At 33.4% G+C, this 17798-nt stretch overlaps 1 protein-coding gene across 1 annotated transcript; it reads left to right on the top strand.

Moving 5' to 3' along the window:
• The first annotated feature begins 477 nt into the window (after positions 1-477).
• Positions 478-17461, top strand: LOC118251648 (aromatase). The gene is made up of 9 exons (XM_035554001.1): positions 478-619; positions 2132-2282; positions 5658-5812; positions 7576-7752; positions 8459-8573; positions 10357-10471; positions 11109-11271; positions 14149-14390; positions 17210-17461. The coding sequence occupies exons 1-9, from the start codon at positions 478-480 to the stop codon at positions 17459-17461; spliced, it is 1512 nt and encodes a 503-aa protein (XP_035409894.1).
• The last annotated feature ends 337 nt before the right edge of the window (positions 17462-17798 follow it).

A 17798-nucleotide genomic window follows, 5' to 3' on the forward strand; every position in this document is an offset into this window, starting at 1 on the left:
CTAACACTAAAGGCATGCAGGAAGGAAAAAGGCTAAGTAACAGAGATAAAAGCTTACAAGTGAACTCATTCAATGCTTCCACATGTGCTGAGAGTTTAATTTCTTGTGTTTTGGTTAGAAATTTGCAAGGAGTAAACCTCAGCATTGGCCAGCCAAGCCAATATCAGAGATAAGAGGTCTGTTAGCCAAAGCATCTAAAACTATGCTTCAATATCAAGGTCAGAAAAGCTTACTTATTTCCAAGCCAAAAGAGTGTCTGCCGCACGTCTGTTTCAACTTGTGATGTAGCTTGTCCTGGCAAGCAGTCCCAGCAGTCAGTCTCATTATAAAATAAAGCTACATCAAGAAGTAATTTACAGGACCTCCAGAGGGTTGAGAGGTACCAACTAAAGTTGTATGTATCTTAAAGCTTTGTAAACCTCTGCCTCTTTCCCCATTCTCTCTTTCTGTAAAGCAAAGCAGAATCTCTTGGAAAAGATGGTATTGGAAACTCTGAATCCAATGCACTACATCACCAGCCTAGTACCAGATGTGATGCCAGTGGCCACAGTGCCCATACTCATTCTTATGTGCTTTCTGTTTCTAATATGGAATCATGAAGAAACATCATCAATACCAGGTAAACTAACTCTGCGGTATCACATAAAAGCTGTCAAAGTATTTTTTTTGTGTGTGTGTGTCTCAAATTTAAATGAGAGGGGAATATTGAATAATAGTTGAAAGCATCAAAAATTATTATTAATCATTATTAATTATTAATTAATTATTATTAATACATGTTTTTTAAATAACTGATAAAATAAATCAGGCTCCATTTAACCTCAGCACTTCCATAATAAACCTGGCTTAGCTATATAAATATATGACATTCAGTTTTCCTTTTATTGTGTATATGCTAGAAAGATATAATACTATTTTATGAAGTCTAGATGTTCATATATTCATGTGCATTATAAACTTCTACATTTTATATGTTGTAAGCTTAAAGCTTCCTGAATTGTCTTTAGTAGAGGCAAACAGTATCAATTCAGAAATTATTTAGATTTTAGTAAATTATTAATCTTCCTCACCATGTTTGCCACTGGAGACCCTCCAAAACAGAGCAACATCAGAGAAAAAATATTTGCCAAATTTCCTTCCATGTGCTAAAATTCTCCAGAAGTTAGAGAACAGGCAAAACTATGCACAAAAGGTAATGCTTTCTATTTGAATTCTTGATGAGATTGACAAGAAGATACAAATAAATTAATTTGCTTTAAGATTACAGGTATTTAAATAATCTGGGTTCTTGTGATTTCTATTAGTAAACAGTGAAGTCATATGCAACTTGTAAATCTTTTAAACAGTATAAAATACAAAAGTTTTTATAAACACTTGTTTCATTTTATGGAATCCGATTTATGTTTTCACAGACTTTGTAAGGGCAAGTTAAGCTTTCAATGAAGAAGGAAAACCTCCTTTTAAAAATAATGCAATGACTATGCAAATTCTCTCCTGTTCTCTCCACTTTCTCCTTTTTCTTGTAAGAGGGACATTTGATGATGAGTTATAGCAAAAGGTTTTAGTTGAGAGCTTTGATTAAATGCGTATTAATCCAGTCTACTGCAACATGCTGTTTTCCTAAATTCACAGCACTAAAATACTTTTTCCTTTAAATATCTATTTTCTTACTCTGGTATTAATGACTAAGAGAAATGTAACTAGATTACATTAAGAGAGATTAATTATATTTAATTACATCAAAAGGTAACTTTTGATGGTGTTACTATGACACTTCATCACAAATTTATCCAAGATCACTCGAAGGTTTTGTTAAAAGCACAAACGAATAAAAAATATTTAGCCACTGTTCCTCCAAATGTAAACAACTTCAAAGCAGCAGTTTGAAGTTGTATAAAATAATGAATATCATTTATTGTATCCATATTGAATGAATTGTAGGCTTTCATGGATAATAAATGAGGTTTCAATGATGTAGATGCAAGTTTCTGTAAGACAGAATTTCATAATGGGATTTTATGTGGTGCCCAGTGCAGACATTGATGTAATGTAAAAAAAATGTCCTTTCCAAAAGAGTGATATATTCTTGTCAGAGAGCACTGATGACAAAACTTGTCTTTTTTTTTCTTAGGGCCAGGATACTGTATGGGAATTGGCCCCCTCATTTCACATGGGAGATTTCTCTGGATGGGAGTAGGTAATGCCTGCAACTACTACAATAAGACATACGGAGAATTTGTGAGAGTTTGGATCAGTGGTGAAGAAACATTTATAATCAGCAAGTAAATCTTTATTTTCTATCTTTAATAACATGAAGAGCTTTTTCATATTTTTACAACCTTTTTTGCTACTTTTTCAAAAGTAGAATTTAAGTTATTATTTTGCAAAATTATCCTAACATAACAGTATTAATTCCTAGCGTTCACAAATCCTTTTTAATCTTTTGTTTCTTTAAAGACTCTACTATTGATGTCTCTACTAAAGACAACTACTGAATAGAATATCTCATTTTCTTAGTTGAAACAAAGATCAAGAATTATGGGTCAGTCCTAAAAGAATGTTTACAGTTTCTTCTTATTCCATTTAACACTAGTGTTACATAGTACATCAAGTATCCTGACTGGCTGACTGCAGTGCAGGATTAAATCAAATTTTAGTTCCTGTGTTCTGATTCTCCTTAAAATGAGAGTAATGTTGGAAGATTATGGCTCCAGTTCAGCAGGGTAATTAAGCAAATGCAGCATTACAGGATCATGAGTAATTCCACTCCAGTTACTGGGGTTACTCAGAGAGTTCAATTACACACAGTACTAAACATAATACTAAAATGCAGTCTATCATTTTATTAGTTCCAGTGGCCAATTGCTTGCATTGGATCTTCTGGATGATCATGAGAAAAAAAAAAAAAAAAAAGTAGTAAAGGTTTTACCATGCAAAATGGGTAATAAATCACAATCTTTGTATTAGCAATATCAATCAATGCATATCCACCTCTCATCATGTAAAAGTTTATGAAAGATAATGCAGTAAGGAGGACTATTACAGGATTTTCCATTTGAACAAGTCTGCTTCATCTCTATCTTTACCTATGTAAAAAGAGGTAATCATGACAGGAAAACTATTTATATTCCTACCCTACGTAGATATTGTAAATATTAATTCATGTAACATTGTATATAATGTTTTGATCGTATAACATGCTGTGAACTCTTACTGCTGTCTTTCACTTTATGTGTTACCAGTTCTTCAGAAACAAATCAGTAGTGCTGGTAAGAAGCAAAGCGATAAACTTTATCATACAATAGCATCAGACTTTACAGTCTATACATCACTTTTCTTCAGTTTTACTGAAGATATTTAAAATGTTTTACTTAAAATCATAGATATCATATGGAGAACTAGTATTTAACTTTTTTACAAAACAAAAACAAAATAACAGAAAACAGAATATATTTTTCAGAGTGCTTCATAGATTCACTCCAAAACTAAACGTACCCTGACTTCTGAAAAAGTATACTGTTTCCACTGTTGTCTGAATTTTTACCATCAAATCTAATTATATTGAGATGTTGTAGTCTTGGTTACAAGAAATGTTGTCTTTTGGAGGACTTCAGTAAATAGTTTTATAAAGAAAATCTGCTTACAGAAAGTCATATGTCAAAACCTATCCTTAAAATATTATTCTATGTCTCTTGAGTAGATGCATGAAATGGAATGAGCAAAAGGAGCTTCCTGCACCTTTCTATTTCTGGGCATAACTATCTTAATTCAACACCATCTTTTCATGTTCATGAAACATAGATGATGTTCCTTGATGCATAAAAAACATTTAGGGAAACTAGCAAAGAGAGCAACTGTTGGGACGTGTAGGAAAGAGTATGCTCAGTTCTTTGGAGGGGCTGGAGCTGCATGCACGCTGCATAATCCACATTTGTTTGCTTGTACAACATAACATCTTATATTTACCTCTGCTCATGTAAAATGATGGTGAAAACCTAGCACTGATGAAGTTGTGAAGAAATAATTCCCATTTACTTTACTCAATTGAAAAAAAATAAGTAATTAGCCCATGTAAGAAATCTGCAATTTGGTCCACAAAGAGTATACGACTGTATAGAAAATAGCTTATTGTTTCATTTCAATCTGTGCTCTGATTTTCCTTCTTTTTTGTTAGCTTTCACTTAATCAGGTTTTCATCACACTAGCATTTCTAAAATGCTAGCTCCCTCTAAAGGAAATATCTTAAAGCAATAAAGCTGATCACAACCTGTTCACCAGAATATGTGTAAATAAATCTTGTAAACTGTAAAAAGTATATATATGCTGGATTTCATTATGTTTCTATATAGGAATACTCATCCCACACATTTGATTTTATAAAATTTCTTTTTCAGTTTAATAGATTTATGTATGAGTAATTATCCTTGATAAAATTATGATGCTGCATAACCAAAAGTTCCAAGTATATTAATACTTTGTAGGTGTGTTTAGGAACGACCAAAGAGCTACCAAAGTATAGGTGAAATTTAACACACATCATAATGAAGTTGTCAACTGTCTGGTTATTTTTAAGTCAAAGGAAAACTCTGAAGTCTTCCATTTAAAAAAATAAAATAAATACATTAAAATAAGCAGAATTTGTCTTCACTCCTTAACATACTTGAATTAATTATATTTCCTAAAATCTGCCAAGTTACTGCCTTCAAGTTATGAAAAATAATTTTTCTTACATAATGAAGTAAGAGATGTCATATTTGGGGTGGATGTGTTGAACTGTTTACAGAAAATCCCAGTGTATGAATTATATGGAATGATGATTGGAGGGAGGGAGGCAGGGATGGATAGACAGGCAGACAGAGATATACATCTCTTCCCAAAATATTTGCCAAGGATTGTGCAAATTGGTAGGATACATTATTAATACTTCTGAAAACATAAGGAATCAACTGCAATGAGTGCTATCATAGATTAGAAATGTACATGGATGTCAAACACATTGTCTTCAGTTCTACCACTTCATTCTTTACAATATGTACCTTAGCCCTCATACTTTTGCTCAAAATACAATCAGAAATTTTTGTAGGGCAGTGTTTTCCTGCCTCTGGTATAAACTTGAGAGTCTGAGGAATACTCCTGTAGTGATTTTAAAAAGCACACACCAACTGTCAGTAGGATTGTATTATATAGTATGTCAGATTTTTAAAGGAAACAAAGATCAAATATCAAAATAATAAATCAATTTATATCATTGATCTAATGTTAGGAAAAAAAAATATACAAGAATGTATGTAACTCATTATTTTACCCCGTCTTCTGAAACATCTGACATTGGTCATTGCCTGAGAGTATGTGTGTGTGTCCCTATATGTATATACACTATTCAGATTAAAATCATTTGGTCATCATTTGTATTTTAATTGAAAAATAGGTTTAAGTCCAGACAGAATACATTATTGCTCTAGTACAAATTCTGAAGCCATTTTATCATCAAGTTTTTTTAATTATGTAATAGGCGCAACATTTAGTGTCAAGCATAGTACCTCCTGCTAAACTGAGAATGGAAAGCAGCACTTCAGAGAATGTCAGAAAAATGTTTTGTGTATAATCTATGAAACTGTATTTTAGCTAGATTTTTACTCCCCCCATTTCCTTCCCAGATCTTCAAGTGTATTCCATGTAATGAAACATTGGAACTATGTTTCTCGATTTGGGAGCAAGCTTGGATTACAGTGCATTGGCATGTATGAAAATGGGATCATATTTAATAACAACCCAGCACATTGGAAAGAAATTCGACCCTTTTTCACCAAAGGTAAATAAATCAGTGTGCATTAACACACTGCCTCACTCTATCACACAGTATTTTTTTCTGAAATGTTGTTTGTCCTTTGCATAATTAAATTAGAAAAATCAGTTCTCTCTTTACATCTCAATATATTTTCTTGCACATGTTCCTTCACACTTATTCTGCTTGGTATGGTATTTGAAACAGTCTTCACATAGTTTTACAAATGCTTAATCTCTTCTGCTTAAAAAAAAAATGCCCACAAACCATACTTAAAATTATTTTTAAATTTCAAGACCAACATTCACATTAACTCAACTGGCATTTCTATAAATGTATTTGGAAGTTCCTACCCCAGCTTTAACTGGGTTCAGACTTTTCTCGTTCTAATTAAAAAAAAATAAAAATGTGTGTATAGTTTCAAAATTGATTTAGAAGATCTGCACAGCAGAACTATTTACTAATCCATTTAATATGCTAGGAATCAATGTAGAAACAGAGAAAAATCTTTTTCTCTTGTAGTAATGAGAAAAAGGTTGTTGTAATTAGTATCATTAGCTTGAAATCAAATAAGAAAATACATAAAGTCAAATTTTACTGTTTTAAGAGTCTGTAAATTTTGGACTCACCTTCTTTCCACATACAAAATTTTCAGTGTTTGTATATCATTAGAATTAGTTATTTCCAATGATCTTACAGCCTTCCTAACAAAACTACCACACTTTGTTGCCTTCTTGTTCTGCAAGCTTTACAGTTAAGAAAAGAAATCATCTGTTAAGTCTTCCTTACCATTTTGTTGATATCTGTTCTTCTGTATGACACTTAGGCCTTTCCTAATTGGTCTTGCTGTTGAAAAGTACCAGCAACTTTGTACTGGTTAAAGATAACAGGAAAGAAATCATTTTATTTCTATTTATTCCTAGAACCACCAGTTCTCTGTATTTACAACACAGACAACCTCTTTTCTTAATTACAAATGTACAACTACTCTCAACATATATTTGATAAAATAATGTCCTTTAGGCAATTACAGAAGTTGTTATATGGAAAAGTAATTTACATAGAATAAATTTAAATAGAATACCTAGGGCAAGATTTCCAAAGTCACTCAAAATTATCTGAGTTCATTCCAGATAGAGCCTATCATAAAAATTACACAGCAACAGAACTGACCACTGCTTTTGCTTGCTTTTAATTTCTTAAAATGGAAAAAATGCATCATGACACTATTTCCCAATGTCCACAGGTGGACAGACTAAGATTGGCTAACACATCTAGACTACTACTAGATTAAGCTTCAGGATGTCTGCAGCGACACTATAGGCTGTGGGGAGCTTATTGGAAAGCTGTCATGCTGTTTAAGAGCACCCAGGAATTGTTTCCAAAAATTCCTGTCCTCCTCCCTGTGAATCCCCAGTCTAACTTCCCTGCTCACCACCCTTGCAAGCAAGGCAGGACATCCACAGTGCCTATATTGCAGATGAGGATATGGAGGATATATACCTCCAACACTGAAAGATAGCACAGATGAAGCCAAATACATTTCACTAACATTGTGTGAACCTATCATAAAACGTGTGCCTAAAATACAGAGTGACTGGATGCAAGGGAAGTTTGGGCCTTGGGTTTATTGCCATTCTAACTCAAAACGCTTACGTTTTTTTCTCAAAACCATTTTGTTCCAGTCACTTAAGTTATAAAGATTTTTATTGATGTTATTATTGCCAATAAGTTATTAAATAAGGTATGAAAGCTAATCTTTTTATCCTTTTGCACATATCTATTTACAGCCCTGTCTGGTCCTGGTCTCGTGCGTATGATAGCCATTTGTGTTGAATCAACAATTGATCACCTGGATAAACTAGAAGAAGTGACCACTGAAGTAGGAAACATCAATGTGTTGAATCTTATGAGACGGATCATGCTTGACACATCTAACAAACTCTTTCTAGGGATCCCTTTGGATGGTACTAACAGCCTTATTTTTATACCTTATGATGAAACTTAAGTGCATAAACAAGAAAAACTCATTTATATCACTCAAATATTGTTTCAGAAAATGGAACAAGAACATACTGTTATATTACTAAATAATTAACTGAAATTGATTGATAAGTGATTCTAGTTATGAGAATTTAGTGAGATCAAATACATATATTTAAGTTGTCACAATCAAGCAAATAGCATGTAAAAACATTTTTATGTACTAGGCTGCTACAGCCTCAACATTACATACATGTAAGAAACAGAAATCTTTCCACCAAACTAAATGATTGCATTGAAAAGTTCACCTGACAACTTGTCAGGTGAACTTTGATGACTTCTTCACCTTCAAAACCATTTGACAGAAATAATATCCTGATGTACAAATTATCCCATATCAATACAGTGCAATAGAGTTCTCTCCTGTGGAAAACTGGCTCTGGTTGATGCACGATCTCCTTTTAGCTAGCTACCAAGAGTTTCTACAAAGAAATGTATCTTGTCTGCAGTGTGCCACAACTGTTTCCTAATGTTGTCTACTACATATTAAAAACAAAATGGTTATCAAATTCCTGTCAACTTAGTGGGAGTAGGGAGTGGGGCCTCGTTATTAATTTTCCTGAAACATTTGTGCTATTTGACTATTGAAGTTTAGATTTTATACAGCTGTTTGTTAACATCTATTTTCAGAAAGTGCCATTGTACTTAAGATTCAGAACTACTTTGATGCTTGGCAAGCACTTTTATTAAAGCCTGACATCTTTTTTAAGATTTCTTGGCTGTGCAAGAAATATGAAGAGGCAGTGTAAGTATCCACAGTTTTTACAAATCTTTTGCATAAGATTCTTTTTTTCTAGGAAGATCTTTCCTTACATTTTTCTCTTCCTTTTAGAGAATAAAATGTGAAAATTTCGAAGGTGACTGGCTGAAATCCACTATCTGCAGACCCAAGATAGCAATAGAATGAGATCTGTCAGTGATGCTACAAGTGGCTGAACTCAGGGGACCATTTAAGGCCCATGTCTATTCAGTCCATATTCACTCACCAAAACATTAGTTAATGTCATATCAGATATGAAACTGAGTTGAAATCATTGGTTCAGTTCAAAGAGGAAAGAAAAAGCCATTTTATGGGGAGAAATTACTTTAACTATCTGTTTAAGGACAGTCAAATATTATGCCACAGATTGTCAGTTCCTGGACATACGAAGTCACGTCTACATTCATGGAATTATCCCAAAAGAGAGTTAACCCCTCAGTATAATTCTACTTATTGGTGTCCATAATGTGCATTTTTGAGTAAACAACCAAATTTTTTTTTTGAGCTAAAACGTGGTGTTTTGCATGACAATCCATTTCAAGATTATTTTTTCCTTTAAATAAGAATAAATAGTTTTTGCCGTCTTCCTGTTTGTAAAAGCACATGATCCCTCTTCTATTTTAATGCTCTCGTTTTCTGTCTTCTGCCAAAAGAAGACCAGCTATAAAAAGAACTGGCAATGAGTTTGTTCATTTTGGATTTGGAGTCCATTTAAGGAGAGAAAAATACTTTTTATCAAGCACATGTAATAATTTGTTTTGATAATGATATATAGTATAAAGGCTTTAAGGGAAAGATGGAGGTTCATACCTGACAGCTCTCTTACAAACTAGATACATACAAGTGTTATTACGGCAGTGATTAGTGCCTTATTCTCTGATTCTAATAATAGCTAAATGCAGTGGCCCAATTATTACTAGAAAGTCCATTTGGGCAAATATTAGTGTCTCAAAAACAATCTCATTAAAATAGCCATATTAATAAATCTATACTGAAAAAAAAAAAGATGAAGATAAAGATCTCTGAATTTAAAGCAATGAGGAGGAAAACCACAGGTTATCACCACTTCTGATAAAGTTGGGTTGCTCTTTCTAACACACAAAAATCTTATATATGAGAACCTTACCAGGTTTGAATTTTAGGTTTATTCCCCCTATAAAACCAGCCTTTTAAAAAGAACATTGCCTGCAAATCTGTAGCTAATTGAAAATGCCAAATAAGATAATAAATACCACTGAACTTCACTATTTTTCCAACATAGAGATACATACTGTTGACACAGTATGTCTGATTACAGCTTTACAAAACAATGAGATCAACTCTACCATCAAGATAGTACAATTTTTCTTGCATTTTTTTGAACAATTATTCCTCTTGCTAAGTTCATTTTATTCACTAATAAAATACAGTGTAAAATAGAAGGGAATAAAAATCTTTGGAAATATTAATAAATCTTTAAAAACTCTATTCACTGTAAGATAGACAGGTTTCATTCCTTTCAGTTCTATAAGAAGAGAATAAGATTTCAGGCCAAACAAAGAAGAAATTATTTTTATAAGAAATGAGAAGAAAATAAATCTTCCCGTAGTATTGCTGCTTTTGTATAGAACCATATAACCATTCGTAAGAATACTAAATTTCTGCCTTTCTTAGGCTTTTTCATTAGTATAATCTTCATGTTTCTAAACATATCCTATTTATCTATATCTAATCATATACTAAAAGGCTGTAGATATTTATCAATGTATTGGATTTTATCCACTTTCAGCAAGGATTTGAAAGGAGCAATGGAAATCTTAATAGAACAGAAGCGACAAAAGCTTTCCACCGTTGAAAAGTTAGATGAGCACATGGATTTTGCATCCCAGCTGATTTTTGCACAGGTATTGACAATGTACCAAATTATTGCTAACTTTTTTTTTTCTTCTGCCAGTCTCCTTTCACTAACAATACAGACTTTACAATTCAGACTTCATGTAACTATCAAAGTCTTATTATCATGAACAGATACAAATTAGTTGGTTTGGGAGAATCCCCCAGGTGCTTGTCTGATTTTGTTTTTCATGGCTTAAACAACATCCTCAAAGCTCTTGATTCTATCCCTGAACGTTCTTCAGTCTTTCCCTAACTCTCAAATTTTATCTTGATATATTACCTTTTGTATGCAAAAGCTTCAAAAGCTGTGTAAATCCTATCTTGCATAATCTCTGACAGCTCACAGATTCCATGGGGAAAAGTAATAAGTCAACAAGAATCTGACATAAGAACAAACCCATGCTTTTCTGGAAGATCATATACATCTCCTAAAACACGGATTTCCTGTTTTTTCTCTGAAATAAAAAAAAAATAAAAAAATAAAAATAAAATCAAAAAAAAAGCTTTTTAGCATATGAGACTGTCAGGATCTTGAATTTTGTTTAAGCAGATGTTCTAGGTCCATCCAATCCTACTGCTATAAGATCTTTGTTGGCATCAGAGTTCTGCAATCAACATTTTCCCCAACATTTCAAATTTTTCCAGAACAGAGGAGATCTGACTGCTGAGAATGTGAACCAGTGTGTGCTGGAGATGATGATTGCTGCTCCTGATACTCTGTCTGTGACTCTCTTCTTTATGCTAATATTGATTGCGGAGCACCCCACAGTGGAAGAGAAGATGATGAGAGAAATTGAAACTGTTATGGGTAAGCAGGACCTGCAAAGTCACTGATGTAGGAATATAATTTTGTTTGGGCAGTGATCTAATTTCCATTACTCAAAGTCTAAAAATTCTAAGAATTATTTTCTAACACAAGTATTTGTTGTAAAGTATATGAACTATCACTGTATGTAAACAATTTTATTCAAGGTCAAGTGAAAGATTAAATATTTTTAAGACAAATTCAAACAGGATTTATCAGAATTGACAAGCTATTAGAAAAAAATGCACTTATTCACCCCTCAACAAGAGCAGTGCAAATCATCACTCACCTCATAAACTCCAGTGAAATTATTTTCTATTTCCCTTGCAGTAGCAAGTGGAGACACTCATTTCAAATACTTCTAATCATCAACATTTCTCTACACATGTATAGAATTAACTAAGTTTGACTATGACTGCAGAAAGAAAACATTAAAGAGAATTAATTTTTTTTTTTATCATTCTGCTGTCATCCATTTTGATTTCAAACTGTATTAAGTATAATATTTAAGTAGTAATGATGAGCCACTCAAAAGACAATCAAAATATTCCAAATCTATATTCATCCCTTTCTCTAGCTTTCATTCAAAGTCTCAATCCTACTGAACTTTATAGAAACTAATTTCAACCACTCCTATTCAACATTTACTTCGAACAGTTAAACAGTGGCAAGTGTATAACAAATCTTTGCTCTTTTTCTAAGGTATTTTTAATTCAAGTTTTAAATACAAAGCAAGAGCTGTGATGTTATCTCAAAACTTTTTTTAAAATGTTTTGGCATCTTTCTGCCTCTTGAGCTAGGAGACAGCATTTCCCTTTGTCTTCTTCATGGCCATTTTTCTGACTGACTGAAACACTGGAACTGAAATAAATCGAGCAAACAGTGAGCTTTGGTATCAGTTTACTGACTAACAAAAAATTTGAATCCTATAAGCCATAAAAATAGCAAAATCTTCCACTAGTATATAACTCAAAGGGTTTTTCTCACAACTATAGTTGGCTTCTCAGTGGCACCTAGATAGAACATAATGCAAGAGGTTAGCCTCTGATCTGTCACTAAAGAAAACCTCCATAAAATCATTACGTGCCAGAGTTTATCAATCTTGAACTCTGCTAAAATAAACGGTCGTTTACCCTTACAAATGAGTGTTTTCTTCATCAAGTATTGTGTAGTTTGAAGAGACAAGCACTAACTTACTAAGTTACAAGTCTTCAACATTTAATTTCCTACAGTAACATCTGACCTTTAGTGTACTGTTGCTTTGATAAAAAAAAATATATTTCTGATTTTACAAATATTATTTGAGAAAACATACAGTTGATTCCAGATTACATTAAATTCTTTTTACCAAGTAATGCTTCTATCATTGAGTAACAGACAGAAGTTTTTTTTTTGGTTGTTTTTCTTTTTTTCAAGTTCAGATTTCAAAACATTCCAGAAACCACCAAGATACATTCTACTCTTTCTTTGTATTTGAAAATTATTACTTTATAAACCAATGAAAGGTAACACAACAGTGGAAAAGTACTAAGATGTCACAAATTCATCAACTAGCTACAAAACATCTACAATTCTATATCTTTTGTCTATAAAATAGCTAAGATTGCAGTTCCTTGAATTTAAACCAGCAGCGATGTCTGGAGAGCATTATCTACATTTGTGGAACTTTAAAGAACTAATTAGAGGCCTCAAGTTTTAATTTAATTCTGATTCAGAACAAAAGGTATTTTCAGTAACCAATACAAAGGAATTACTGTTTGGTATTTGGAAATCAGAACCCATAGAAACATAAGATAGAACCACTAGAAATGCAGATGTGGACAAGGCAAGCATTGAGAAATTTTCAGAAGAAAACTTAGCAGCAAGGTGTTTGGCTGATTATTTTTCAGCCATCACTAGGAAAGAGACTAAAAATTTCTAGAAGGATTACAAATCTTACAGGGAGACATGCGCGTAAAGCATATTAATGGCCAGATTTACGTAACACATATCGATGTGAAGCACATCAATGTGTAGGCTTAAGAGTGATCTAAAAGTGGGTGATTCTGAAGAGCTGGCATAGCAGAACATTATTGCTATTTTCCTTCAGAGCAATAAATCATATTTTACTGTGTTTTTAAGAGTTGAGTACTCCACTATTCACCCTCACAATTTCTTTCTGAAAGCTTTGATTTTGGGAAGGCAGTAGTACGTTGTTGACTTTTCCTTAAGCAAATGACTAACTGGGGTAGCAAAGGTCCCTTTTATGTGGGAAACCTACCATTGCAGTGGTCAAGCTTTAGGTCTTGAGCTGCTTGTGGCTTGAAAGTTCAAGGCTCCCACTGGGACTACATTGTGGCACTGATACTGCTGCTAAAAACCAACTAGGAGGATGTTATTCATGGTAATTGAAATAATTAATTTCATTCTAGGACCTACCTGTATGTCCATTGACACCCAACAACACAATGAAAATGTAAGGTCTCTACAAAATTATCATCTCCCAACCATAAACTATTCCCAGATTCCACTTGCTGTCAGTTTTCATGGGAAAAAAGAAAAAAAAAGTTTTGTTGTTGCTCTCAGATATGTGAAGAAATTGCTATTTGGCTCACAAAGTCAGAGAAGCGCTTTCAGAGTTTTGTCACTGATAAGAAAGCAAGATGAAGATTTGGTGCATTAAGAAGAAAATAAGGGGAGGATATCATATATTAATAAATCAGGGCTTATGCTGACATACCATATTTCCCAAATATGTAAGAATGCATAAAACTACTTAGATGATGTTGGATCCTTCCTACCATTTCAGGAGTAGAGAATCTTCCAAAATATTTTGGCATTTGTATGGTGAACTTATTAAATTCATAACCAATTTTTGCACCATCTGTTTTATTCCTGAAGGTGACAGAGATGTACAGAGTGATGACATACCAAACCTGAAAACTGTGGAGAATTTTATTTATGAGAGCATGAGATACCAGCCTGTTGTGGACTTGATCATGAGAAAAGCTTTACAAGATGATGTGATTGATGGCTATCCTGTGAAAAAGGGGACAAACATTATTCTCAACATTGGACGTATGCATAAGCTTGAATTCTTCCCAAAGCCAAATGAGTTTTCTCTTGAAAATTTTGAGAAGAATGTAAGTTTGCCATCTTATTTCTTACAGGAGATTGGGTATTTTTATTGACAATGTATATTCCTCTTATTTCAATCAAGACCTTTGTGACCATAAGTCCATTTTCTCTTTGTCTAAGTGCATAAGCTAGCGATACATCCTGCTTATTACTGTTATTATTATTAGAGCTAGGTGGGCATTTCCCTATCAAAAGTACCTTTTAATTCAGAAGTAATGATGTTATTGAAAACAAAAAGTTTCTCAGACGTCTTAATCTTGATTAAAAAATTCTGCTGAAGTACGTCCAAGGCGCGCGCACAGTTATCTCCCCTGATACTGGCCAAAATAAAGAGACTTTGGGGAGCTACAGCCATGACACAAGTATGCAGAGCTGAGGTAGTGTAAGGAATCAAGGAAACTCTGGAGAAACTCTGGAGAAACTCAGCACAGCATTTAAGTTTTAGTCTTACTCCCAAAAGAATTAGAATTTTCTTTAGCCTACATTAAGTCCTGTATCAACAGTGTTATGTGAACTTTTGTTTTCTACATGCAAACCCCTACTACTGGGAAACATCCTTCAGATTATTTGTTTTCATTCAGAACTTTGCTCTTCTGATTACTGATGAAACAAATCGTTTCCCAAAAATGTATTCGTTCAGCAATAATCACATGGAGAAATTAAAAACATATTGAAAGAAGATAGACCAATTCTATGGCAAGCTTGATTCCTTGTTTTTGACTGTTAACCAGTGCAGATGGAAATAAAAGATATTACTGTCCAAGAAACAGGGCACAAAATATTAAATATTAATTCTTAGTTAGCACTCCTGTGAAGCAATTAGCTAGATCTCTAGAACAAATAGCCATGCAAGAATGAAAGGCATAGTCAGCTTAGCCCTGTGAAAGGAATCTCAACTGCAGAACATTAGCCTATTATCACAGGTGCACAGGCTTTCATTGTATACAAACTTTATATTGTCTAGTGGCCTGTCAAATACTAAGGTTGCATAGTGCTAAAGCTAAAGGGTTAATGATCACTGCAGCTGTCATAACTCTCATTTTGACTAACCAAAAAACAAATGGAAACAAGTTTTATTACCTGGTAAAACATTTTTTTCCTAAGATGTTAGAAGCTGCACCTATAAGCATCCACAGAGAATAATTTCAGTTTTAAAGGAATAAGTAGAAGATCCACTTCAATACTTCCAAAATGGGCACACAAAGAAATAATTAAGAAAATAAGGACACAAAAGATATGTATGTTCAAGCTAGAACGTCTCCAAGGTTTACATTCTCCCTATCAAAAATCCAGGACTACTACATATGCCACATACACAACAAGAACTAAACACGCAGGAAAACGTTTCTAAACTGCTAGCTGATTACCCACAGCAAACTCTGCACACAGTATTAAAAACAACAGATCAGGGAAAAAGGCACTAGAAAATTCAAAAAGAGAATAAGTGATTAAGTTTGTTGAAATAACTATTCACTATGAATAGATTTCACTTTGCCACCCATTGTCTTCATTCTAGATATTTCTATCAAAATGCATTTCTTGCTTATTTTATAAGCACACTTTGCTTCTAAAAATATTTCCCCTTGACCAAATATTTAACCAAACATTTTCTAACTGACTTGATGCATTACGTTTGTCACATAATTATTCTAGCAAGTACAATTTTCACACAGTTCTCTAAGTGAATAGCAACCAACACCGTTATTTATAGGATGACATTGTTAGAATCTAAATATTTTTCCATTTTCACCAGCTGTGCATTTGCCATTGTGCTATGCTGCCAGCTGCTGCATTTGCTTTGTATTATAAACATTTCTATTTACCTGTAATTCTTCAAAAAGTACAGCTGTTTATTTGAAATAGTTTAAATAGTAAACATTTTTTAGTCTGAAAATGAGGAAAAAGGACACTTTTCTAGAAAATTTAATATAAAGCATCCTTTTCTATTCTTGGAATAAATAGGAAATCAGAACACAGCTAATGTGTTCTTTTTTTAAACTACACAAATGATGAAAAATAATTTATTTCCTTGGTGTCTTGGTATATCATAAGCAGTAATCTTCATGTTTTAGGGACTCTTTTTGGATAATTGATCTATTCAGTGTTGATAAAGACAGCAGAAACTGGCTGTGAATTCTTCAACAGTTGTGGGAATCCCACATTTTACATTTTATTTGATAGGACAGGAGACAATCATTTATAAAATGTTCTGTCTGTGTTAAATGCCAAATAAAAATGTCAACAGTACATTTTTATGACAAACTGATTTGCAGAAACACTAGCTTTTTCATAATTGTAGTAGGTGTATCACAGCAATCTGTGATTAATGTTAGTTAAGGCATCAGTCTTTAGCTTAGACTTTCATGAACACTGTAATGAACTTTTTCTGAAAAAGTTTTTAAATGAACTTTAATGTACATTAGAGTGAAACTTTCACTACTTCAGAGCCTATGGTAAAATCCCTATAGTTCACAGGATGAACAGACTGAAATATATGGCAGAATTCAAATGCTTAAATTTTACATGTGCTACTACTTTAGTATTTGAATTGGCATACCTCCTGTATTTCTGTAGTCATTTCTGTATTTTGGCCTGACTGGAGAAGGAGGACTGTTCAGTGTAAAGGGCAACAGAAAAAGCAAGAATACATGAGGTAAAGACATAGCTTGGGTACAAGGAAAGAAGTAATTATTCCTAAGAGATTCTTTCACACATTTTTTTTCCCTCCAAAGAATATATTTCCTATAGATTTCCATAATCTTTTTAGCTACTTTTGTGAAGAAAAAAATGCCTTAAAGTTTATTCCTCGTGTTATTCTGTGCAGGTTCCTTCACGCTATTTTCAACCGTTTGGATTTGGCCCTCGGGGCTGTGTAGGAAAGTTTATTGCCATGGTAATGATGAAAGCAATTCTGGTGACTCTTCTGAGACGGTGCAGAGTACAGACAACGAAAGGAAGAGGACTTAACAACATCCAGAAAAACAATGACTTATCTATGCACCCAATAGAAAGGCAGCCTCTGCTGGAAATGGTTTTTACACCAAGAAGAAATACAAACAAGAAGCAGAGTGACTAAAAAGGATCAGCATTAAAGTTAGAGGGCATTCTCAGCCAGTCACTTTAAGAAATGCTCCTCGTTCCTAGGTAAAGATATAATGTAAAGCATTTTGTTGCCCCTAAATCACTACAGCTCCAAGTGACCACCTGTTCCGCCCATACAAAAGAACTAAAGTTCTGGCCATAACTTCAATGTAATAAAATAAGACCAAATTTGCAAAATAGTCCTGTTGTCAGGTGACGCCACACTATACACAGGACTCCCGACTACTTTTTAAAACTGTCAAGTTCAGATGAAGTCACATCTCACTTTTCAAATGGTGCAAAGTCAGAGCTTTGGGGGTCAAAATCACATG

The sequence above is a fragment of the Cygnus atratus genome, chromosome 11 (genome assembly GCF_013377495.2).
Source record: "Cygnus atratus isolate AKBS03 ecotype Queensland, Australia chromosome 11, CAtr_DNAZoo_HiC_assembly, whole genome shotgun sequence".
In the NCBI taxonomy this organism is placed as follows: Eukaryota; Metazoa; Chordata; class Aves; order Anseriformes; family Anatidae; genus Cygnus; species Cygnus atratus.

What these genes read in the sequence shown, in the direction of transcription:
- LOC118251648 (XM_035554001.1), top strand. Translation starts at nt 478, where the DNA reads ATGGTATTGGAAACTCTGAATCCAATGCACTACATCACCAGCCTAGTA. An exon ending in TCTAGGGATCCCTTTGGATG is followed by an intron (nt 7,753 to 8,458) that starts GTACTAACAGCC and finishes ATCTATTTTCAG; the next exon opens with AAAGTGCCATTGTACTTAAG. An exon ending in CCCAGCTGATTTTTGCACAG is followed by an intron (nt 10,472 to 11,108) that starts GTATTGACAATG and finishes AAATTTTTCCAG; the next exon opens with AACAGAGGAGATCTGACTGC.